The sequence below is a fragment of the Saccostrea cucullata genome, unplaced genomic scaffold, assembly GCF_032062105.1.
Source record: "Saccostrea cucullata isolate Sc308-1 unplaced genomic scaffold, CSIRO_AGI_Scuc_v1 ctg1598, whole genome shotgun sequence".
Lineage (NCBI taxonomy): Eukaryota > Metazoa > Mollusca > Bivalvia > Ostreida > Ostreidae > Saccostrea > Saccostrea cuccullata.
The window spans coordinates 1-26,763 of record NW_026939013.1 but is presented as its reverse complement, the minus strand read 5'-3'; the positions used below and the strand labels follow the sequence as shown (position 1 = coordinate 26,763).

General features: G+C 33.1%; 3 protein-coding genes across 3 annotated transcripts; all 3 read left to right on the top strand.

Moving 5' to 3' along the window:
- Positions 1 to 2,324: 2,324 nt before the first annotated feature.
- Positions 2,325 to 3,200, top strand: LOC134252104 (SLIT and NTRK-like protein 4). Its single transcript, XM_062734543.1, has one exon. It carries the CDS (start codon positions 2,325 to 2,327, stop codon positions 3,198 to 3,200), a length of 876 nt encoding a protein of 291 aa, XP_062590527.1.
- Positions 3,201 to 8,286: 5,086 nt separating this feature from the next.
- LOC134252103 (zinc finger protein 862-like) lies at positions 8,287 to 10,891 on the top strand. Its single transcript, XM_062734542.1, has 4 exons — positions 8,287 to 9,687; positions 9,806 to 10,017; positions 10,221 to 10,347; positions 10,461 to 10,891. Exons 1-4 carry the CDS (start codon positions 8,287 to 8,289, stop codon positions 10,848 to 10,850), a joined length of 2,130 nt encoding a protein of 709 aa, XP_062590526.1. The 3' UTR covers positions 10,851 to 10,891.
- A 1,729-nt stretch (positions 10,892 to 12,620) lies between these two features.
- Positions 12,621 to 26,305, top strand: LOC134252100 (blastula protease 10-like; the record flags this gene model as incomplete). Its single annotated transcript, XM_062734539.1, has 12 exons — positions 12,621 to 12,744; positions 12,889 to 12,959; positions 14,814 to 14,990; positions 15,335 to 15,412; positions 16,447 to 16,554; positions 16,954 to 17,041; positions 17,606 to 17,744; positions 21,365 to 21,440; positions 21,654 to 21,848; positions 25,424 to 25,556; positions 25,777 to 25,893; positions 26,199 to 26,305. Coding segments are annotated over exons 1-12 (1,368 nt in total), but the record flags the coding sequence as incomplete, so codon positions are not given.
- Positions 26,306 to 26,763: the final 458 nt, after the last annotated feature.

Below are 26,763 nucleotides of genomic sequence, written 5' to 3'. Positions count from 1 at the left end.
CCAAGGTCAAAGTTCTACATGTGAAGTATGAAAGCCCCAGTCCTTATCGTCCTTATCGTTCCAAAAGTTATGGCCGAGGTTAATTTTTTTTTTATAAGTAAGTAAATCTCCAAGGTCAAAAGGTCAAATTTGCTGGTATCCTATGAAAGGTCTTGTCATATAGAATACATATGTGAAATACGAAAGTCCTAACCTATACCCTTCAAAAGTTATGGCCAAAGTAAAAGTTTATAATTTTTATGTAAAAGTGTGTCAAACTCCAAAGTCAAGTTCAAATTTGGTGTTACCCAAAGAAAGGTCTTGTCACAAGGAATACACTTTTGAAATATGAAAGTCATTAGCTCCACTAAGTCAAAAGTTATGGTCAAGGTTAATGATTTTGCAGATCGACAAACAGACGGAAGGACACGACAAAAAATATATACCCCAAATCTTAGATTACGGGGGCATGAAAATCCTTCTTGGTGAAATAAGAAACACGCACACACTCTTACAATATGAACGGGAAGTTAAGTGGTAAAAGTTTGATCAACTACTAGTCAGAGAACAAGACTTTCTTTATCATAATAAACACAAAGAACCTAGAAATTTGTCTGAATGTTTGCCTTAAAATGAATTAACGCATTTCATTTATTATGTCTTCTATATCTCATAACCTGACCCTTTAACATGATTGACAGCATTAGTACATTATGAATGCATTTATTAACTGGAGCAAGCTGATTTTCCTGGTGGTAACAGCGTACGTAGACAGACATTAAGTTTATATTTCATTCTGCGTCTGGCTCGACCAATATTATGAAATTGTGACGTAAAAAGCACAAATGAAAGGAATGCTCTCTTTTGATTATTTTAAATTTCAATGTAAACTTTCCATGAAAATGATGAAAACATTCATACCAGACTTTATGAAAACTTCTTATACACTCCTGTAAAGTGGTTTTTTAAATTAAAAATAAATTTTGTCTTTCCGAAGTATGACGACTACACTTTTTCCCTCTTTTCTACCAATTTTTTAGTATAATAGCTCTGTGGTAATCCAGGACAACTGACACATTAAAATAACTTTTATACTACAGATACCTAGCCAGTACGTGAGAGGAATGTAAAAATATCTCTCGGACTAAAATCTGACAGTAACTTAAAAAAGAAATTGGTAGGAATATACAGCTCTGATGTTGAAGTCTGGCTAGAGTAAAAGAATGGCTCTCAAGATAGGGCTTCGAACAAATAATTTCTGAAAACAAGGCAAGCTATTAATAAATAAGTTTATACAAACAAGGATATCAACCGTTTTCTTCAAAGTAATTTTACTAGTGTTATGGTCGAAGCAAAGTTTTTGTCATCAAATAAATCTATCATTTGGTTGAATGATGACTGACGTTTTCATACCAATCGTTAGACCTGATGGCACCTGATCCCACCTCTGATGTTTAGGAGGTCCGTGTTTGCTCTGCTCCTATTTTGTATTGTTTTATGGACTTTTAGATTGAATATTGTTCGTTATCTCCACATCCTTCTACCACTATTAACACACTCAGTTGTTTTCAAATTTTTCAGTTTGCCTGATCATGACAGAAAGCACCAGTCGAAATGGGATGCTTACTCTCCGATGGCATCTGACCCCACCTTTGATGTTTTAACGGTCCGTGTTTTCTCTGCTCCCCGCCTTTTTACTTATCCATTGCAAAATTGCCGAAAAAGCTATTTTCTTTGGTCACTGGTATCACAATCGGCCGTCAATAAATTAAAATTTTCAATTACATGTACATATCTAGCTTCTTACTACATTGAATGTTTTGACAAGCGCTTTTTGTCTGTATCGTATTGGTAGTCAAACGTACTACAGTACTTGATTCTGAATAACTTGCAGGGCAATCAGAACTTTTAAGTACATGATTTCTAATTAGCGACAACTGATACCTGGTACCTGCGGTTTATACGTATCTATAAGACCACACAAAAACAGGAAGGCAACGAAGTGTAAATTTAAGTGCAAAATTACATATATATGTATATAAATCACCAAAATTCTCAAACTTTTATTACTTTTTATTAAGACTTTCTAAAAAATGAGTGTTTTGGTATTGCATATTCTAACAATATTTATTTTAGTTTTCAGATATTCGGTTGCGTCCGACTATGAGCAAAATTGCAGTTTTCAAGATGTATCCAAGGAAACCTTTACGTGTTCATTTAATGTCACCAAAGAATGGGATTTCTTTGAATTTCGTCGATGGTTAAATTCTTTTTTGAAAAATCCTAAAGAAGTCATATTAGACATTGAATGTGGCAGTGACGGTTCTCTTATCATTCCGAGACGGATGGCAGGAAGTTACGTCGCGAAATTCAACATCCGGGGATGTTTGTTGGTAGAAGATTATAAATTCCATGATTCAGGTCTAAGCGTTGAGTTGACGACAGACGTTACTTTAGAGGACTGTGTTATCAAAATTAACTCGTACGAATATGTTAAAAATCAAATCGAAAATCTCTCAGCAAGAAACTGTGATGAACAATTATCATTAAAAAGTGAAATAATGCGTAACGTTTCTTTCGTTTTTTCAGAGTACAACAAAACACTTTTGTCAGAAGTTTTGCAAGACGCCGGTGTGAGTGGAGAAACCTTTGCACAGAGCTTGTTAAAAGCAGAGGAAAATTGCATATATGAAAATATGACCTATTATGAGCGCTCGTTCATTAATCCAAATTCAGGAATGCATAATGATCCCCATTCTCAGACCCTGTACAAAATGCCAAATCTGAGAGTCTACAATTTTTCTAGCAACAGTCTCCTTGAAGTACCAAGTACATCAAAAACAATTCGTTATTATTATCCATCATTGGAAATTCTGGATTTATCTAATAACAATGTGGAAGAAATTTCATTTTCTGCGTTAAATTCTTCATTGAGTACCACTCCGTTGTATATCGACTTGAGAAACAATAATATCTCAAGCGTCAGTGAAAACCTAGTACAGGAGTTCTTGGAGAACGATGTTATAGTTGATCTTAGAAACAACCCCATCATGTGTGACTGTAGTTCAGTGTCTCTGAAGAAGTATCTGGTTTGGATTTCAACTACATGGCCAAAGTGGACTAAGACAGCAAAAGATGTAACGTGTAGCCAGCCATCTGAACTAGCTGACAAGTTATTGAGTGGCTTGGATGACCAAATATTATGCAGTATCCAGACTTAGAGTATTAAACATATTATATATGTATTGACAAATTAACTTTTATCTTGTATTGTCAATGATACGTAAATTTATAGTGTATTTCACAGTCTCGATTGTGATTTAATGTATTTATGAAATCTTTTGAAGTCAAGTACGTAGTTAAAGAGCGAAACATGGAGATAACGAACAGTAGTCATGTTTGAAGTCCATTCAAACAATACAAATCAAGAGTTAAGCAAACAGGGACCTCTATAACATTAGAGGTGGGAACAGGTGCCATAGAGAATTGAGAACCCCCTGCTAATCGGTCAGATTCGCCATATGCTCCCTATTAGGATCGGAACCCCTCCTCTCCCGAAAATCTGTGTGGACAACCCAGAGTATACTATAGATCACTAAATTTTCGCAACACCTTATTTTTGCGAGATAGTCATTGACTCTTGATCAACGAGACAAAATTTTCACGAATTGTGGTTATTGCTCTATATAATCTTAAGGAATACTATTATACGCGAGAATTTAATTTTCGCGAGCACACGTTCTCGCGTTATTACGCGAAAATAAAGTTCTCGTGAATAAAAAGTGATTTACAGTAAATAAGGGCATAACAATCAATATGAAGAACGTCGTTCAGCATTTGGCTTAATGATAAATTATATTTGCTGACAAGGTCATTGTATCGATTATGCAATTAAAATGAAATAGAAGATAACAGACTGTATTCGAGCTCAAAAGTACATTTAACATTACAAAATAGGAGCAAAGCAAACAAGGACATCCAAAACATTAGAGATTGGATCATCTGCCAAGGAGGAGTGAGAATCCACTGCCGACCGGTCACACCCGCCGCTTGCTCCTTGTTTTGATCGGGAAATAACGGTAAAAGTCCATGAACAACTCAGTGTATAAATAATGGCCTAACAATCAGTATATATGAAAGTAGTCAGTCAGCTAGCATTTGGCTTAATAATAATAAATTGTATTTTCTGACAAGTCATTGTATCGACTGCAGAACTTACGAAATTGTGACTTTAAACGGCACTGCTGATATTCTTGTCTCATCAACTTGTTTATCGATTATTTACCTCGTTTTAGAAATTGTACATACGCAGAGCATGCTCTTCCGTATTGAATTAACTGAGAGATATAAAACAAGATGCAGTTGATGAAGATATATTGCTGCATAAGTAAGGGTGTTAATACAATATATCCTGGTGAGCTTAAAATAAAAGATACCACAGAGTCTGACACATCTGTTTCATACCTGGATATATATAAAAGACGTTAATGGTAATCTAACAACCAAGCTCTATGATAAACGTGATGACTTTTAACTTTTCCATCGTCAACTTCCTTTTCTTTTATGCAGCATTACACCTGTATCACCTGCATAAGGTGTTTATATCTCTTTTTAGTTTATTTCTCTTTTTTAGGTAGAGGTAATTTAATTACAAACAAGATGTTGAACAAGAATATCAGAAGTCGCGTTTAAAGTAATCATTTCGTAAGTTTAATAGTCGATACACTGACCTTGTCAGCATATACAATTTATTATTATCAGAGAAGCCAAACACCAAATTTTACTTTCAAAATTTAATAAAGACAAACAACTTAAACAAGTACACAAATCCACGCAATATGATTTTACTTGCTCGTTGGCGGAATAGGCCATGGCTGCATTAATTAATGAACTGTTAACAGCTTAAATCCTACTAAGTCAAATGCTGACTGAATTGTTTCACAAAAATTCTTTTAAAATGCAGACAATTTAAAAAATATACTTGATTAATTCCGTACTTTAAAAAAGTAAAAGCCATCATTGTAGAAACAATATATGTTTATCAATAGGGCAAGATGATTTTTGGTATCCTCTGGAAAGTTGTTTTCCCTCTTTATTTTACATTGCAAATGACAGATTTTAAAAAGGTCTTGTCCTTTTATATGCTATGCTTTCAATAACAACCTTTCAGAGACTGTTCACTTCCAAATTGCCCTTCATTGATAAATATATAATATTTTTGCAATAATCATTATAATGATTTCACTAAAAGTACAGAATTAAGCAGTTGCATTTTTTAAAATGTAAAGGTATCACTAAAATTGATAACAGTTTTTTTCTTTTAAAAATTGTTTTCTAGTGATATTTTCCATCTGTTAATCAATGATATGTTTCAAAACGTACTGTAAAAGTTTTAACTTTATGCCTCACATAGTTTTGACGCTATTGTAAAAATAATTTTTTGGACATTTTGACCTTTGGCAAAACCGTTAACAAAAACTTCCTGAAACATATCTTATTTCTGCAATGGTGATTTTTACTAAAGGTAAAGAATTAAGCAGGTGCGTTTTGCAAATATACAACGGTATCACTTGATAACAAATATTTTTCTCATTTTTTTTTTTTAGATTTTTGTTTCCCAGTGATACATTCCATCTGTTAATCAACGTTACGTTTATAAACTGTAAAAGTTTTAACTTTATGCCTCACATAGTTTTGAAGCTATTGTAAAAATCATTTTTTGAACAGAGCAAACACGGACCTCCAAAACATCAGAGGTGGGATCATGTGCCATGGAGGAAGAGCATCCCCTGCCGACCGGTCACACCCGCCGTGTGCTCGGGATATAACGGGATATATCGTCGTCAATTCAGTGTATAAATAATAGACTAATAATTAGTATGAAAACGCCTATCAGCATTTGTCTCAATGATAAATTGTATTTGTTGAAAAAAAAAAGTTGTATCAAACCATAAAATTTAGGAAATTGTTACTTTTAACGAGACTGCTAATATTCTTGTTTCATCAACTTGTTTGTAAATAACTACCTCGTTTTAAAAATTGTCTATACGTATAGCATGCTCTTGTGTATCGAATCAACTGAGACACCGTATACAGGCGTTGAAGATATATTGCTGCATAAGTAAGGGAAGTTGACGATAGAAAAGTTAGTCATCACGTTTATCATAGAGCTTGGTTGTTAGATTACCATTAATGTCTTTTTCAAGTAAAATATCCAAGTACATGTATAAAGCATATGTATCAGACTCTGTGGTATCTTTTATCTGAAACTTACCAGGATATATCGTATCGACATCAGAATGGACATTGCCATTGTTTATGCCTCACATAGTTTTTGAGGTATTGTAAAATTTTCTGGATATCTTGATCTTTGGCAAAACCGTGACACAATCTTCCTGTAAAAACAATTGTATATCAAATTATATTCTTATAATTCTAGTTTTCTTTACTTCAGATGATGAGAAAGACCCCTCTAGCAGTAAATGCTTTATTTTTAACATAATTGTCACTTCATAGGACTTTCGGATCCCCCTTTTCTTAATAAACCAAATGGTTATCTATAAAGTTTGGTACAAATACATAAATTCAATTTTTTTATCGACATACATTTTTAACGTTATTTTGCTGAAATGGAAGATGTCTATTAAGATATTATTGGAATGAAATGATAAAACTTCTCTTGGTCATTGTGGTAATCTTGCAAATCATCAGACATAAATTGGAATAAGGATTAGTATATAAAAGCAAATGGAAACTAAAAAAAAATCGCTAAGATACATACATATCAATCTTTATTAAAAAGGTTCGTTTATGTATGAAGAATTAGTTGGGAAGAAGGTACGGTTCGGGCTTTTGTGTGCCTTAAAAATTTTATGTTCTAAAATGAGTTGAGTAGATGAATAAGATAAATCATTCAATAATGTGGTAAAAAGGAGGACCGTTCTGTAAAAATTATCATGACTTCTTTAATTTGGTGCATTGCTAAATTTTATGCAAAAAAAATCCTAAAAATCACTCATTTCTGTGTTTATTTTCCTGTAGAGAATAGTGTCTGCCACCTTCGCTCACTTTAATCTTTGGATATTATGTTATTTGCTTTGAAAAATTCACATATCTCCAAATTTTTGTGGGATATGCATGCGCTATATATTTTATATAAGAAAATTCCATTTAAAAATGGATGTCTTCTGCAACTTTGAAAAAAAAATACGGCAAAATGCACATATTAATGACATATTATGACATACTAGAATATAGGAGGTCATATTAGGAAAACGGTTTTTATGTTTTTGCTGCATGAAATTTAAATAATTCAGAGAGAATAAATTTTAGTTTCTTGAATCACATAAATTTTTAGAAAAATACAGGGCAAGATTTGTATTGAAACCGTACTTTATAATCCTAGACAGATTAGAGTTTTGCAAGGTTTGATCGGGTGCAATGAAAGAGTAATCATCCCATGACAACGTGTCAACACTGACCAAGGATTCTTTGTAATGAGAGGGTTGACGGATTAATCTGTAAAAAGTATAAAAATATTGTATAAACAACATGCTTTAGAGCCGTCTGCCAAGATTCGACCGAAACAGCATATTTGGAAAAAAGTTACTATAAACGACATAGAATTTGTTTAATGTTAGATAACTAGTTTAAGATTATTGATACCCTTTTATTTTCAACTTATCTGTGAGTAGGTTACACCAGTTTAGAAATTAACTTTACACAGAATGCTCATTTGAAAAAAAAAATAAACACTACATTCAGGTGATGGTATATTTATTATATTCTAAATGAAATGTTTAAAGTTAACTGTTCATGCTTAGAAGTTTTATTAAACTAAACAAACTGACAGCATACAAACACGGACCTATGGAAAATCAGAGATAGAATCAGATGCCATGAAGGAGTAAGTCATACCTCTTCACAAACTGGTAAATAGACAAATAAAAGAAATCAGTTTGAAAATAATGGCCTATAATTTGTATGAAAAACACATGTTCAGTTACTGTATTAGAATATTTAAAGATGAATGGTGTTTGCTAACCAGCCCTTCGAATTAATTCCAGGGCCTGGGAAGGGGCTGCGCCACGCGCCATATGCGCATACTGCCGAAAAATGGCGCATTGTAATGATGGTGCGCTGCGCCATGCGGCGCATCCCCAAAAATAATGTAAAATGCGCACACGCATTATTTCTACCACGTGATTTTATCGAGATCGACGTTATCGGTAATCTTCATCAAAGTTAGATGGAATTGTCCGATGAGTACGGAATGATAGAATCGGAACGCCATTTTTAAATACTGACATGCCGCCGGCAAAGAAAATGAAGTTTTCACTTCCACGTGGTCAAAAGACACTAACCTCCATGCAGTTTCCAACCGGCTTAAGTTCAGAAATAGAATCGAGTCCAGAGGAAGGAGATACAGCAAATGTAAGAAATGCTGATGCAGAAATGAACAATGACGAGACCAGTTACAGTAAAAGCGCTGATAAACAAAAAAGAAAATTTCAATCATCGTGGCTTAAATTGTGGCCCTGGATGATTTACGAATCGGAAAAAATGTTTTGCACTATATGTAAAGAAAGGGGTAAAGACAATATATTTACGCAGGGTTGTGGTACATTTAAAACTTCGTCATTAAATAGACATGAAAATTCTCAAGATCACAGGGATAGTATACAAGCACAGTCACTTAGTAAAGAGATGAACGTAGCTGTAGCTAAAATGATGACAGACCACGATTCAGCTTTAATAAAGGCTATAAAGACTGTACATTGGCTTGCCATTGAGAATTTACCACTGTCAAAATTCGAAAGTATGATGGATTTTCTTAAAGATATAGGCACACCAAATCTGAATTTTTTACAAGTTGGAAATCGAATTGATTATCAGTCGTACTATTCAGCTAATGAATTTCTACATGCAATTAGTGATGTGATAGAAGAGAAAACAACTGAAAACCTACAGAAGTCACCATTTGTAACAATATATGCAGATGAAAGTACAGACATTTGTAACAAGAAAAGAATGACAATGACAGCTAGGATAATTAACCCAGAAAATTCTAGAGCACAAACTGTATTTCTGAGAGACATTGAGTATGAGAGTGGGACAGGGGAGGGATTGACTTCAGAGATAATCAAGGAGTTGAATTTACGACACATATCGATATCAAAGGTCCTTGGTTTCGGATCAGATGGTGCATCAGTCATGACGGGGTTAGATAAAGGTGTAAGTGGAAGACTGAAAGAATTGAATCCTCACATTTTAAACATTCATTGCATGGCACATAGATTAGCACTTTGCACTGCACAAGCAGCAGAAGGAATCCCTGCTCTGAAAAGATACCAAGAGTTTATGACAAAATTATTCTATTATTTTAAAGTCTCAGCAGATAGGGAGAAGGAAGTTCACAAAGTTCAAGCTCTTTTGGATCATCCCATGCTGAAGTATAAAGAAATTCATGCTGTGCGCTGGCTCTCATTCTACGATGGATTAGAAACCATTTACAAAACTCTTGATCCTCTTTTAACTTACTTGCACAACCGAGAAGCCAAGAAAGACCCTAAAGCCAAAGGACTCCTAAAGCAAATGGCCACAACGCAATTCATCTATATCACCTATCTAATGATGGATGTTCTTCCAATTGTAATGAGATTGTGTCTAACCTTTCAAAAGGATGACTTAGATATTGCTCGTGCTAAGGTACATAATAAAATATTGTGCATTTTAATTTACAATACATATTACAAAAAAGCACAAATTGTAATTCTGTATAATTTTATTTATAAATCCACTTTTTTACGAGACGTTTTAAAATTAGATTTCAGTTGACTCCTGTCTGAGTGAGCTGGAGGCTTTCAAAGAAGGAAAAACTTTCCACACTACATTTGTTGAGCAGTTTGCTTCAGATATTACAGAAGTTGATGACCATCCTGAATTCAAAGGACACAGAATTCACAAAGTTCCTGGTGCGAATTTCCAGTCACTTAAGAGCCAATTTATAAATAGTTTGGTCTCAAATATTAGGAAAAGGTAATTTATTTGGTTATTCCACTCCAGTCATAGACAATTACATACTGGTACACACTACTGTAATAGAAATATTTTTTTCTTCATTCTGTACATCAACAATAGACTAGACAGATAAGTTAGTTTTAAGAGAACCTACATTAATTGATTAATGTTATTGTTATTAAACAATACAAATTATTTGAAAAAAATATCTTTGACTTCAGATTTCCACAGAAGTCCCTGATGGATGCCTTCTATGTCCTGTCCATGCGAGCCATTAATTTCAGTGATGTGGAGACATATGGTATTGAAGAAATAAATGAACTTCTTGACTACTACGGAACTTCAAAAGTAACTATTTCATTCTTCAAAATAATTTTATTTGTCAATAAAAAGATAATTTCAAATCAGTGGAAAAAAAAAATATGTTCATATAAATATACTTACCTCTATTTAAATTGCAGTGTCACAAATCTGCCATCTCACAGCCGGTATTATGTGCAGAGAAAGTTAGAAATCAGTGGATGTTGGCCAAGCAGATTGTCAAGTCTGCAAGATACCCAACAGACCAGATGCAAGAATTATGGGAACTACTCACAAAACACCATAAAGAAGAATTGAATGAACTGATCAAGCTAGCACAGATTGCACTCACTTTACCCCTGCACACTGCAAGTTGTGAACGAGTGTTCTCCCAGCAAAACATTATTCTTACCAAGCAGAGAAATTCCTTGGCACCCAAAATTTCCGACCGACTCCTAAGAGTTCGATTAAACAAGCAAGAAACTATCAATTATGAAGATGTTTTGAAAAGATGGAATTCTTTAAAAAAGCGTATCATCTCTGCTCAGTAGTATCATATTGTTATGATATGTCAATAAAGCAATCCAATAATTTTTTTGTTTTATTTTATTTGCATTAATTTTATTCTCTGAGAAACAGAGATGTGCATAATCATAGCATTAACAGAATAAGTTCATAATATGACAATTTTTGAAAATGGCCCATTGTATTCTCATTCGGCCCCATAACTTTTAAAATGGCCCCATCATTTTAAGAAGAGGGGGGCCATTGGCCCTATCACTTACTTGTCCTTCCCAGGCACTGTAATTCATACAAGAAATTACCATGTAATGCTTTAATGAAATATGATTTAATAGTTATGGTGGCATATTTCTGCCCCCTACATGCAGGATAAATTATGTTAACAGGCAAGAAAATTATGTCAACATGCAAGATAATTATGTTGACATGCAAGTTACAAATCTTTTAAGAGAACCTGGTTTTAAAATGGGTACAATCCCGTACTGACGCTCGTATCTGACATCGTAGATGCAAGATGCAACATAAATATGACAAGATGCGGGTTACTTATGTTGAGATGCAAGATAATTATGTAGACATGCAAGATATTTATGTTCACATGCGAGATATTTATGTTAACATGCTACTCATTTATGTGAACCTGCGAGCTATATTTTTACATAACAGATATTTATGTCAACATGCAAGGTAATAAGTTGCTTATCAACATACATATCTTGCTTGTTAACATAATTATCTCGCATGTCGACATAAACATGTTGCATGTTGATATAATTATCTTGCATGTCGACATAAACAAGTTGCAATTCGACATAATTATCTTGCATGTCGACATAAATAAGTCGCATGTCCACATAATTTTATTGCATGTTGTCATGAATAAGTCGCATGTCTACATAATTATTTTGCATCTTGCAATGTCAGATACAAGCGTTAGAAAGTAAATTTAACCATATTTAAATTATATTTTGCTATAAGCTTGGTAACTTGCATGTCAACATAATTAACTTGCATGTTAACATAAATATATTGCATGTCTACATAATTATGTTGCATGTTAACATAATTTATCTTGCAGGTAGGGGGCAGAAATATGCCACCATAAATAGTCTATTTAAATATAAAGTTATTGTAAAATAGTGATTTTATTATCCTTAAGAATATGTTTTTTTTCAGTTGGTTATAAGTTAACTTTCTTTTCATATTAAACCCGGTAAATTTTTTACATATTCAGAGTTTGACTGCAATATGTTTCAGCAACATTATTCAATACGAAAAAAAATTGGTCTGATGAAATAATTTTTAATATAAATAAAATTTGCTTTGATCTTAAAGGTTAACACAAGAGTCAAGGTTTTGAAATTTAGTTTATCTTGATTCAATTTGTAGTCCGTACGATACGTACTAGTTCACTTACTGTTCGTCAGGATCCGGTTGTCCATAAGATGGTTTAATTAAACACAGTGATTTCTATGTGTTAACTAATGTGTTAAATTTAACTGTCTTTTGACCAACCGGGGACTTGAGTGTAAAAAGGTAAAAAATAGCTGGAAGGCATTGAATTATCAATTTCATGCCATTTCAATTTTCTTAATAGCAACTTTGTAGTGTATTGATATCGTTTGTTACAAACATTAAACGGATTCATCATGGGACTGTTGTTGATTTTTGCATGTTGTTCACCCACCCGTCAAATAAACTAATAAATGTACTGGAAATTGAAAAAAAAAAACAACGATGTAGCATCAGAAGAGTTTCTTTAATGTCGGTAGCCCGTGTGCTCGCTACGTGACCCCTTTATAAGACCTGATGTACAATGATTTCCATCCATTATTCAGTTGAAAATGCTGATACAAGTGTGTTTTGTGGTCTTAGTACTTTCGAATTCTGTATTTTCCGTACCCGTAAAAGAGAAAGATGAAGGTATTCTGGGCTTTTTTTAATCACGCAGTAGCATAACATATACAATTGGAAGATTTGCAATAATTTTGTAATTTTTTGGAAATAAATAATTGAAGAAATTAATTAATTTTTAAACATAAATAAATTAAACTTACCATTTACTAGATTTCATCAGAGAAGAAGTTCGAGAACTACTGGAATTTTTAAAAGAAAGCGAACCTGAAGACAAAGCTGCGGTATGTAGTAGTTTTACATTAAATTTCTTATGTTTATGTATATTAAGGTCTTCCGTCTCCAACGGAAGACCTTCTTGTTTTCGTTCGGTTTCTTTTTCCCTATTATTATTATTATTCTTCCAACCGATTTTGTGCAAGCGATTTCTCAGAGATGGCTCGTCCGATTTCTACCAAACTTTCAGATCTGAAAGATATTTAATTGATCTTGATAGGTTTTTTTCCTTTTTGATTATCTCACTTCCGGTCGTGAGATATGGACGATTTTCTGATTTTCAGAGGGTCGGCTTGTCCGGGAAACTCCTCCGAAACGACTTAAGATATGGACTTGAAATTTTCAGGGAAAATAGAGGAAGGTTTGGTGAGTTGTAATTGGGTCTCCAAATCTTTCTAGCGCAAAAGGCACCGAAGTTCGGTAGGGCCGAAAAAATGTCTCAGAAATATCTCACAAAATTTGACGCATTTTGTCTCATATCTTCACACCCGTTCATAATTTGTTAAAACATATTGAAGACAAAAAGTTCAATATCGCAAGACCTTTCATTTGATATAAAAAAAGTAGGGCTGACCCTTCAAATTAAGGGCTAAGAGGGGCCAAAAGTCTTTTATCTATAACTCTGTAATGATCAATTATTTGTTATACATTATTGATCAAAAGTATTCATTTTAACAACTAGATTATAACTATGTAAGTTGTTTGAAAATTGACTTATCTGAATTCTAGATATTAATATTAGAAAATCTGAAGCGGGCCCCAGATGGCGGCTGTCTTTGTCAATTCCGTCATTTCGCAATTGGGGTTTATGGAGGCAGCTGAGCGTTTGATTAAACCATTCTGACATACGAATGCATGAAATGTAAGCAAAACTACTTGGACTTTCACGTAGTAGTACTTTGCAATTCAGTGTCAATCTTAACACTTAATTTCCGTTTCACTACTTTAGTGTAACTGGGCTAGATACGATATATGTAATGTGTACAAAGACTTTTAAGACGTCGAAAAAAAATAAAGGCGATAAGAACGTAGTGACCCGCCTTTTATGATTCTTAGACAGGTGTACTGTTGCAAAAGTATACACACAAGTATATTTAGAGCAGTACTCCCAAAAGCTTAATTGTTTGCGCGTTGGGGATAAAACAGAAAAAGGCGACATGGGTTCAATCCTCTTTGCGACCAAAATTTTGAATCACTTTTCAGCTCGATTTTACGAGATTTTTTTTTCCTGAATCGGACGGAAGACCTCTCGTTGCTAGCAACGAGATCGTTTCTAGTTATTATTATTATTATCATTATTGTATTTAAAATATAAATGTTGCCCAATCAATGTATTAGATTATTTAAATTATTGACTCTAATTAGTGAATTTTGTCGTCATATTTGAATATCTATTAAAAGTTATGTAACTTTTTATATAAAAATATCTCTAAATACTTGATTAACATTATTAGTTTTATTTGTTACCAATGAAGGGCACGGCTTTTCTAAATTAAATTTGAATGAAAAAGAAATAAGATTTTTGTGATGTATGATTTGACTTTATTTTGTCTTGCTTTAAAACAAAATTTATTAAGATTTAATAAATGGTCTCTAGTGCAAGGGGTTGTTGCATAGTTTTTTTTCATTTCTTTTTAATGCTTATTTTTTAAATACTGCTTAGTTACGTTTCGTATTTTTCATTTTAAAATACGTGGAGATAACGAACAGTATTCGAGCTCAAAAGTCCATTAAACATACCAAAACAGTAGCGGCGGAGCAAACACGGACCTCCAAAACATCAGAGGTGGGATCAGGTGCCATGCCGATAAAGCTTTCTTTAAAAATGAATTTAATTTAATGTTGTATTTATGTGAATTTAGAGAATCGATCATGAAGAAAAAGGAAGGAGACTTTTCAAAAATTACTTTGGACAGGAAGATCTTGATTTTGCCCAAAAAAGAAAAGCCAAGAAAGACAAGGAGCAGAAATCTAAAGAGAAAGATGGTCAGAAAAAGAATAACCCTCAGGAAAAACACAGCACAATGATTGATGAAGAAGTAAGGACTCTTTCTTTTCTCTCTCTCTCTCTCTCTCTCTCTCTCTCTCTCTCAATATAAAGTATTGTTAAATTCGATTGAGACAGCCACATTTCACAAAACGTAAAACCTATAAATCAAGAATAAAAATATTCTTACATACATGTTTCTTCTATACTTACGAAATGTTCACATGAAAACTTATTAAAATAAATTAAGAAAAAAGAAAACTTCAAAATGTTCATAACCGTGGACTCAGGAACATCATTAGTTCATTTAGGTTATAAAATCATCATTGCAAGTATAAAATTGAAGTGTTCATTGAAGTAAATTATTAAGTCACGGTCAATCTAATTCCCTTCTAGGACGTAAACCCTGATGACGTGAAGTTAATGAAACTACTGGAAGGAATGGCGATGGAGAAGAACGGGAGAGTCTTCAAGGTCAGATCTACCTGCCTGAAAAACTTCTCTGTAAAATAATAATGAGAACTTTTAGCCTTCGGGTATGGTGTCGACTGTTTATCAATTTTTTTAATTGAACACACATGGACTGTTTTATAAATGAAGCATATAATTGAAACCCGTAAACATAAATATCCTTAGGATTTAGTCTATTTAAGTTTATTTGTATGAAAATCAAGCAAGTGTCAACAAATACATGGACTGAAGAGGAAATTCTCTCAATAAAGTTTGACAGTATGGACACTATGATAAAAATATTTCACAAAGCTTTACCGCAGGTGCATAAAGAGTTAAAACATAATTTTCTTCTTATTTATGGCACCTGATCCCACCTGTAATGTTATAATTTTTAGAGCTCCGTGTATGCTCTGCCCCAAAATTTGTATTGTTTAATGGACTTTGAGCTTGAATACTGTTATCTCCATATATTTTATCTTTGATAAAAGTAGGGTTCTTCTGGAGTATCGTCGTAGATGTGTTACTGTAGAATAATAAATTTTCGATAAATTGTCATCTAAAATAGTTTCGTGGGCATTCAATTTCGATGTTTGGAAAGAAACCCTATTAAATAGATAGTCATTTAAAAGTTTAGTGTGTGAATTAATTTCGTTTATAATTGTTTACAACGAATTAAACGATTTTAAATCCCCCACGAATATTTTTCTGCTTTTACAACTGATATATATTTGTAAGAGTATAAATTAAAGAACATCGTTTGTCACAGTAAATTTTTTAAGGAACATTTGTATATTTTAACCTATAATTGCCTTCCTTTGGATAAAGGAAAACTGAAATTGTGATAAAGAACACCATGAACTTTGATTAAATAAATTTTTACTTTAATTTACAAGTGTTTTTCTTCAACATTTTTTTGGTCAGGATTCCTATTAATTATTCATTTTTATTTTTCTATTTAATGTAGAAATTCTGTTGTCTATTTGTTGAATCTAAAATATAAATGAAAAGAAAATATTTATGTTTTTGGTTGAATGATAAACTGATATATTTAAAAGGCCAAAGGTTTGCATCCCGAATTATCAATGATTGCTAAAGGTCAAGGCATGGACAAGCACCCCTTAACCCCGGAACAATCTGAGATAGAGCAGATCTCAGGAGACCAGGTAAAATTCTAATGATTTAAATAAATATATGTACTCATAATTTAATATGGTAATTTTATAATTACAATTTCATAACTTACTATGAAATCATCAATTTTCATGAGGTTTAATTTTCGTTGTTTTCGCAGCATGGAAAGACCACCAATTTCATGACTACCACGAAGTGTAAAAATTAAGATAAATTACTAGTTAACACTTCTCTTACCACGAAATAAAATTCCCAATTTTTTTTCTAAAATCTCGAAAATTTGGCCCCACGAAAATCTGAGGTTTTACAGTATATCTTCCTGTACAACTGCAATGTGCAAAAACAACATAACCAAAAATTTCAATAGGTTTTAAAGAAACTTATTTAAACCGTTTCATGTATAAACATTTGTCAATTATTCTTTGCTTCAGGTACGCAGAAAAAAGAGAAGTTTTTGGAGGGCAGCTTGGAAGTGGCCGAAAAATATCGTTCCCTTTGACATAGACAATAACACCATAGGTAAACACATACCCGGTAGTATCTGATATTAAATGCAGTATGACATATCATGTATTTTATTGTCTTTCATGTAATATTTCATAAAATATTTGTTGAAAAGCTATTTTGTTTTTAAACTTTAGCACCACTTTTGAAACCATGGAGGCATCAGACATAATATTTTGATGAAAACTTTTATAACTTTTGTCAAAGTCTGATTAAAATCCGAACTTCCGCAAGAATCCACGTGATCGTTAAAATAAAGTAGGTAGTGGAAGGTTTAATTTTATTGTAATCAGATTGATTTAGTCATTGAAAATTTTCTGCAGTTGTATAAGCACCCTGTTATAAAACGTTAACTTATTCCTGTGGGATAATTAAAAAATTACAAGTACCGGTATTCATTATAACCATGTCTTAGAGATATCGCATAAAATGATACTTTCTCAATTATATTGAATCATTTTTTATATAAAGAGCTAACATCGGTAGTTGCAAAAATTTTTAACACTATAAAATTATTATTTTATGCATAACGCACTTGTTTGAACAGTTTTTCGTAGAACACTCCATGTTTTTTTCTAGTAAGTGAAAGAAGCTATGCTATCTTCAACAAAGCAGCTGAGCTGTTCAACAATCTAACCTGTCTAAAATGGCTACCTTATACACCAGAACTAGCGGAACAAGTGGGTCACAATAATTATGTACAGTTCAGAGACTCAGAGTAAGTATAATAGATTTAATTAATTCGGGCTTTATGGGATTTGACCAACCCGTTTTACATCCCAATAAAACTCCAAAAATGATATCTTATTACTTATATTTACATTTGTGACTTATTCGTACTTTAAATTTGCCTGATTGCGACTTAACGTGTGAAATGCATTATTTTTCAAACCCAACGGCATGTATGTAATCCATTGAACGCGCATCGACCCTTTACGACGTCACTGAGAAATTACGTAGAACGGTTATCCATACGCACATCTATGACCTCTTGACGCCGTACCTGTATTTATACAGTTATATTTACATTTGCAAATGTTTTCCTTTATATAACACTAGTGAAAGCAAGCGTTTTTATTTAAGCAATGAATCATTATTTTTTGAGTGATATAGTTTCATAACTGCAACGGTGTGTGCAAACAAATTGAATAACGCGCGTTAGCGCGTTATGAAAATTTGTTTGCACACACCGTTGCAGTTATGAACGAAACTATATCACTCAAAAAATATTGATTCATTGCTTATATTTACATTTTTAAAACTTTCTATCTGAACTGCAAATGTTATTTCTATTTAAAAACCTATGTATTATCCTTCGTGTGAGCTACATTTAATGGATCAGCCAACGTAACAGCTTCTGGTCAATTTGAACGTGATTTTTTGATTTTCGCTTGTGACGTTGCACTTCCTCGGCGTTCAACGATTATGACGTCAAACTAAAACGCATGCTTTAACCTCTTGGCACCCTGTCTGTGTTATGGTGTTTTGAATGCAATAGATTTCCATTCACTTTATATGCAAAAAATATATGTAATGTAAATATAACTGTATAATTCCAATCTTAATTTTATTTATTGATTCCCTGTGTTTTGATTGGACGAAAACAAATTCAAGAAAAAGTTTACACATCGATGAATTCTTCATATTAGCCTAGAACTACTTTCTTGAAAACAGATACTTCTAGTCCGTTTTAGCTGAATTATGATTACAAGAAACTTGAAATAAAAATGAATGAATGAATGATCGAATGAATGAATGAAAAGGAGATAAACAGGACTGACTGACGGGAATATTATGTTTATGTAACTGTCGGATCACGAGTGTGAATTTTAAAAAATCGCTGATTATACTGTCATTTTCTCGACGTTCCATATCCGCTCAGTTGGTATCAATGTGATAGGGAAAAGAAACGTACCTCAGACTCTTGCCTTTTTATCATCAAATTCATATGTTTTCATGATCCCATATTCTCCCTAAATCTTTGAACGAACCAGAGCAAATGGAGGACGTCGTCGGTCTGCATCTTTCGTTATGACGTTGTTGTTAAAATGTCAACGTGACCATGGTCAAGGACGAATTATTCTGGAGAATACGCGTGTTTACGATATTTATTGACTTAAACAACATTCAATGAGTTTTTATAAGTTTATTTATTGATTGTTTTGACAATTTAAGTTGGATTTTATCGATATTCATCTTGTATACGTTTCTTTGCGGCATAAAGTATTCCTACGCCGTACAAAATAACGGATTGTATGGCGGCCTCAAAGGGAAATAATTTTAATTATTTAAAAAAATTCGTCATTGGAATTATAAGAATTAAACGTTCTTTTTTCAGAATCTATCGATGTGTAAACTCTGCCTTTTTACTCATAAACTTTACATAAAAGTGCTTCGCACTTTTATTCAGTTTGTGAGTAAAAAGGCAGAGTTTACACATCGATAAATTCTGAAAAAAGAACGTTTAATCCTATAATAAATACAAGTACGGGGTCAAGAGGTCATAGATGTTCGTATGGATAAGCGTAATTTCTCAGTGACGTCATAAAGGGTCAGCGCGCGTTCAGTGAATTACATACATGCCGTTGGGTTTGAAAAATAATGTTTTTTACACGTTAAAAGTCACAATCAGGCAAATTTAAAGTATTAATAAGTCACAAATGTAAATATAAGTAATGATGTATCATTTCTTTAGTGTTATTGGGATATAATTTAATTTTGCTTGTATTCTTGCCTCTCATTGGTTGATTTCCAAAAAGGAACGCATAACATTTTGTATAATCTGGTTTGGTATGGGGACACACCCCCTTGACAACCAGCATAATCATCTGTATCCATCAATCCCCTCATTTCCAGTCCTTGGGATTCATGGAAAATTCCAGATTTAATGAATGTACCTTTAATTTCAAACAGTTGCTCGATCTTACCTCATGTAAACAAGCATCATGGCTGCTAGATCTATGTATCAGTTATTACCTCCCCTCGCTTCCCATCACTTCCGTTACTACGGTTGTATTATTGCGCGGTAAATTTGAACTCATAAAAACAACACAATTTCACATCCCCAGTTGTTTAATTATTTTAAAATTAAATTATAAGGAATGACTCTAATTCTTGGCCAAATTATCGAGTATAATATGGTTTGGGTCAGTTTACGCTTTTTTATAATCCGCTTCGCGGATTATAAAGCGTAAACAGACCCAAACCATATTATACTCGATAATTTGGCCAAGAATTAGAGTCATTCCTTAAGTAAAACGGGTTGGCACATGATCAAATCTTCCATAAAGCCATTTGGGCTTTATGGGATTTGATCACGTGACCAACCCGTTTTACATCCCAATAACACTCAAAAAATGATACCTTATTTCTTAAAATAAATACGCTTGCTTTCAGTAGTGTTATATAAAGAAAATTATTTGCAAATGTAAATATATGTACTTAAAAAGAATTCTTCATATATTTTTTTTATTTAACTCTATTTAAAAAAAAACAAACTTTTGATGGTCTTTGTATTATTGCATTTGTATTGCATGATATATACTATAATTATTAAGATTTAATGAATTTGAAATTTTTTTACATAAATTATTCTGATGTATTTCTGTACCAATTTGTAAATATCAAGACACACCCTATAGTTTTGTAACTTGAAAAAGTTAACATTATTATACACATGTTATAGATAAGAAGAAAAAGTACAGTTTCAATACAAATCTTGCCCTGCAAATTTCTTAAAAAGGAAACTGGTGTAAAAAATGAAAACTCGTGTATTTTGAATCATTTAAATTCCATGCAGAAAATTATACAAATCATTTTTCTCACATACATTTCTAAATGCTAATTGTGACGTCATAAACATGTGAATTTACCCTTATTTTCTTAAAATGTTGCAGAAGACATCAATTTTCAATGGAATTCTCTTTCAAAAAATTTTGTCCACAGGCATCGCCCACAAAAATTTTGAGACATGTAATTTTTCATTGTATTTTGCACATTATATCCAAATATTAAAGTGGGTGGCGGCTGTGGACACTATTTTCTAAAGGAAAATTCCCTTGAAATGGGTGATTTTGAGGCATTTTTCTTTTTAAAATAGAGAAATGTATCAAATTAATGACGTCCTATTTCCAGAATGGTACTCCTTCATGCCATATTCTTTCCTGATCTTTCACAGTCATAAACTCAACTAATATTTAAGCTAGTTTCAGAAGTTTTTGAAATCATTAAATTTTTACGGCACAATAATACTAAATCATACCTTGTTCTTTAGATTACAAATTATTCAGGTTAGACAGGTTTTACTGTATAAATACTCTGATACGTGCCTCTTTGTAGCGGATGTTGGTCCTATGTTGGGTACATAAGAAGTAGTCCTCAAGTCATTGGAATGTCACAGAGGGGGTGTATGAGCGTAAGATCTGAGAAGACAAAATGTTTTCTTACTATAAACATGATAAAGATAAATTTTTTGAACATTTTTTTCAAAAAACTTTTTAGAATACTTTTAATATTTTTAAAGGAAAAATTTATCTTTAAACAAATTTAAATATTCATTGAAATCGAAAATATGCGTGACGAGAATGACTTGTGATGTAAGAACTGTTTGTTTCTTTTTTATCTGTAGGTTGGTATAGCGGTGCATGAGATGCTTCACGCCGTGGGTTTGATGCATGAGCAATCACGCACTGACCGTGACGACTATATCCGCATGATTAAAGAAAATCTCAAGGAAAACTTTCACAATGGTAACATGGCAAAGACCAGTACATTTGACCGCAATGCATATGACTACGAGAGTATTATGCAGTACGGGTTATGGGTAAATATCAACATATATGTTCAAGAACCTTAAAACATGTCGTACATTTAATTACTAGCATCAATGCGTGCAGATTAACTCCTTATTTTAATTTTTTATTCATTATTTTGATTTTTAAGTAGTTCTAACTCCCAAACTATGTATTACAAGAATAATCCCTAATATGGTTTTGTAATACAATAAGCTTTCTAGTTAATAGTAGTAATGTTGATGTGATATTTTGTTTCTCAACTGTTTCATTGTAATTTTTTTTGCTCAGTGTATGTTTATTCCTATATTTATGTTCCCCAAACGAAGTTGGGGAACATATTGTTTTTACTCTGTTTCTTATTAAGGTCTTCCGTCTTCAGCGGAAGACCTTCTTGTTATTCGTTTGTTTCTTTTCCACTGTTTTTAAGGTCTTCCGTCTTCAGCGGAAGACCTTATTGTTTTTCTTCGGTTTCTTTTTCACTTTTATTATTATTTTTTTTTTCTTACCGATTTTGTGCACGCGATTTCTCGAAAACGGCTCAACAAAATCTTATGAAACTTTCAGGACGTATGGAACATCACTTGAACCTTATGCGTTTTTTTCCGTTTCGATGACGTCACTTCCGGTCTAGAGATATCGTCGATTTTCTGATTTTTAAGGGTCATTTTGTCCACAATTTTCCCGAAAAACGGCTCTAGATAGAAACTTCAAACTTTGAGGCTAGGTAGAGCTATGTCTGGAGAGGTGCATTAGGTATATCAAATTTACCGGAAGTGACGCTCGTCGGCGCTCGCTATGGCCCGAAAATAGACCTATCACAAATTTCAAAATTTCTCACACCTTTTCTTCGATATCTTTTTACCTGAAAATATTTTGTGAAAATGTATAGAACAAAAGAAGTGCAGAATTTAAAGATCTTTCAAATGATATCTCGAAAAAAGGGCTGGCCCCTAAATTTAAGGGCCTAGAGGGGCCAACAGGTTTTTCTTTATATCTCAAAACGTATTGAGAATTTGTAATACGTCAAAGAAGCAAAGTTGTTCAAAATGACAAGCTTAATCTATTGAAGTCGTCAGAAAACGTCCGGCGTCTTCACTTCCGGCCAAACCGGAAGTAGTCGAAAAACGCGTATTTTTGCCGTTCTTGATAAGTTTTTTGGTAACAAATATCTCTAGAAGCAAAAAAATATTTTTTTTCGTCCGTTGTTGTCACTTCCGGTCTAACCGGAAGTAGTAAAAAATTGCTTATTTTTGCATAAATTGACATAGTGTTAAAGGATTCAAACCATTTTTAGGCGTTATTTCTCATTTTTGTTAAAAATGAATGCTACTTCCGGTCAAACAGGACGGAAGACCTACCCGTTGCTTTGCAACGAGCTTTGCTCTATTATTTTTTTTCTCCCCGTTTTGTGTTTCTTATTATTTTTTTTCTCCCCGATTTTGTGCACGCGATTTCTCGAAAACGGCTCGTTAGATTTTTATGAATTTTTCAGGTCTAATAAAATATATTAAAAACTTGATGCATTTTTTTTCATTTTGATGACGTCACTTCCGGTTCCAAAATTTTCGCAATTTTTTGATTTTTAAAGGTCATTTTGTCCGTCGCTCTTCTTAAAAATCGCTCATCACAGGAAGATGAAACCTTGTCTGGAAGATAGAGCAACAAATGTAGATTTGCATTGTGTTGTTAACTTTCACCTGAAGTACTGCACGTTAACGCTCGGTATGGTCTGAAAAAAGCCTTATTGAGCGTTTCAAAATTTTTTTACACTTTTTCTATTATATCTTTTTACTTGTAAATATTTTGTTAAAACATATAGAACAAAAATTGTGAAGAATTCTAACATCTTTCAAATGATATCTCGAAAAAAGGGCTGACCCCTAAAATAAGGGATCTAGAGGGGCCAAAAATTTTTACTTGATATCTCGGAAAGTATTGAGAATTTGTAATACTTCAAAGAAGCAAAGTTGTTCAAAATGACAAGCTTAATCTATCTGAGTCGTCAAAATACGTCCGGCGTCGTCACTTCCGGCCAAACCGGGAGTAGTCAAAAACGGGTATTTTTGCCGTTCTTTTCAAGTTTTTTGGTAACATGTCTCTTGGAGCATAAAAATTAATTTTCCGTCCGTCATCGTCACTTCCGGTTAAACCAAAAGTAGCAAAAATTGCTTAATTTTGCATTAATTAACATAGCTTTAGAGGATTCAAACCATTTCTAGGCGTTATTTCTCATTTTTGTTGAAAATGAAAGCTACTTCCGGTCAAACAGGACGGAAGACCTACTCGTTGCTTTGCAACGAGCTTTGCTCTAGTTATTATTATTTTTTTTCTTCTTCTTCTTCTTCCTGGGTACTTTTTTGTCCGGGAATGATCTCGTAAACTATACATCCGACTAAGGTGAAATGTTTTTAGGGTCAGTAGACATGTTATGTAGATTTGCGGAACGAAGGTCATTTTGCGCGCACGTGCTTGCAAGAGCGTGCACGTGCAACATGTGAAATGAACGATTTAATTGATATAGGCGTAACTTTTAAAATTTTTGATGAAATACTTTGAAACCTATAATATAAGGATATATTAGAAGCATAGACAATATGAAATGGTCAAAATAGCAAGATCTCACGCGCATGCACGTGCGCTTTGCTCTGATTGGCTGAAACTAAAGTCTCAATATCTTTCTTGTTTTTTGACGAAATCCTTTGAAATTTTGAAAATTGCCATGCATTAGGATATCCTACAACATGATATGTAGCAATTATCATGAAAACACGTGCATGCACGTGCGCTGCAATCTGATTGGCTTAAACTTTAAATAGCTACAACTCCCTTGATTTTCAACCAAACAGGATGGGATTTGGAACATAGATAGATATACTGGACTACTACAAGAAAATATGGTCACCATGCACATGCATACACATGCATGTACGTGCGCTGCAATCTGATTGGCTGAAACTTTAAACAGCTATAACTCCCTTGGTTTTCAACCAAACGGGGTGAGATTTAGAACATAGATAGATGTAACGGACATCTACAAGAAGAAATGGTCACCATGCTCATGTATGCACGTGCGTGCATGTGAAATGAGCAAAATCAAAAAAACACTTGAATGAGCGTATCTTTTTAATACTTTTGGATTAAATACTTTAATATTTAGTATATTAAAATATATAGATTGTGTAGACAAGATGATATGGTCATTACGCACATGCATTCACACGCACACGCGTGCAATGCTAAAATTTGAATGAACTTTGTACACTTCTGGGTAAACGTTGTTAAAGTGTCAAATGCATCGAGTTTGTCTTATTTAATGAAGCTTACAGGGAATATGGCACCAAAAGGGAGTTGGGGAGCGTTTGGGGAACATCTGTAACGGTCCCCGTTACAATTAGCACTAGTTTGTACATATGTATAATTGCCACTCATTTATGCTATTGTATCATATATTTACATGTACATCATGTACATGTACGACTTATTTATATTCTGTATTTCATGTACCACTGATGTTGGTGTGAGTGAAGGAAATGAACTTGATAACGTAATGACAATTTATACCAAATAAATATATTAATTATTAACAAATAAATGCCTATTTCAGTCCTTTTCGGTCACTGGTGGTCAAACAATGGAATTTCTGGACAGAGACCTGGAGTTTCTAGCTGGGACAGGGGCCGGGGTCGCTCTTGATTTCTATGATGTCAAGGATATCACCGCAAATTACTTATGTACTGGTGAGTCTCTGTTGGTTTAAATAATGCATAAGATAAATCGAAAGCTGATTTAACAAACTTTTTCACCTCTTTATAAAAACAATTGCTTATCCACAAACATTCGCTGAAAATCTGCGCATACTTTGCTGAAATGCAAAAATCTTCATTAAAAATTCATGATGAACAAATTTCACTATGTGTGCTTTAGAAATTGAAATGTAATATTTGTTTGCATCTGTAGAAGAATGTGTGAACCCACCAAAGTGTGAGAATGGAGGATTTGTCAACCACAACTGTGTCTGTTACTGTCCAAAAGGGTATCAAGGTGACACGTGTGGAACTGTGATCACGGATGATGGTAATTGACAACTTAATTAGCGATTGAAGCATTGAAGTTATTATAGGAATTGTTTAATATAAATACTGATGTGTCTGAATAAACTGAGCAAAAAAAAGGTTTTATGGTTCTTCTTGAAACAGAGGTAACTGTTAAAGTAAAGTCATCTTGTATATCTATTTTTGCAAATGCTTAACTTTTCTTTTATACAGTATTATTGTCTTTCCCAGAAATATCTATTGTTATCTATAAGGTAAAATAATAAATTTAATTTTTGTCAGTGAAGTATCTTTAAAAAAAAATTGACCAACTGAATATTTTCTAAGACTGTGGTGGAATGATAGAAGTTCCTCTCGGTAAAGATGTAATTGTGACGTCACCAGGGTATCCCGTGTCATATCCAATCGGAAAATTATGCAGATGGGGCGTAAAGGTATCTTTTAAATTATATTAAAATAAACAAAAAACAAACACAAAAAAAGAGTTGAGAAGCTTCAAGTTCATGTACCCAAACAAAAGTGCTGCAGCTACATGGTGGCAGCGAAACTGGCCCATTGGACATTCACATGTCGATAATTTTATGGAACCAGTACTGTTTTCTTCATTTTCCAGAAATATCTGTTAAAGTTGAAAAAAAAACAATAAACATGTGTATCTGACTATATACTGCCTTAACACGTTTTACGTGATATTTTCAATTTATTTAATTCAAAAACATGGATGAGGTGGAGAGGCCCAAACTCTTCTCGATCTTTCATTATTTACCAAAGATATCTTAATTAAACTCTTAAATATAGTTAGAAATTGTTGTGATGTATTGATTCAATCGAATAAACATACCTGAACTTTGTAAGATGTGTCTCGCATGGACGCTTGCACAACCGCATTTAT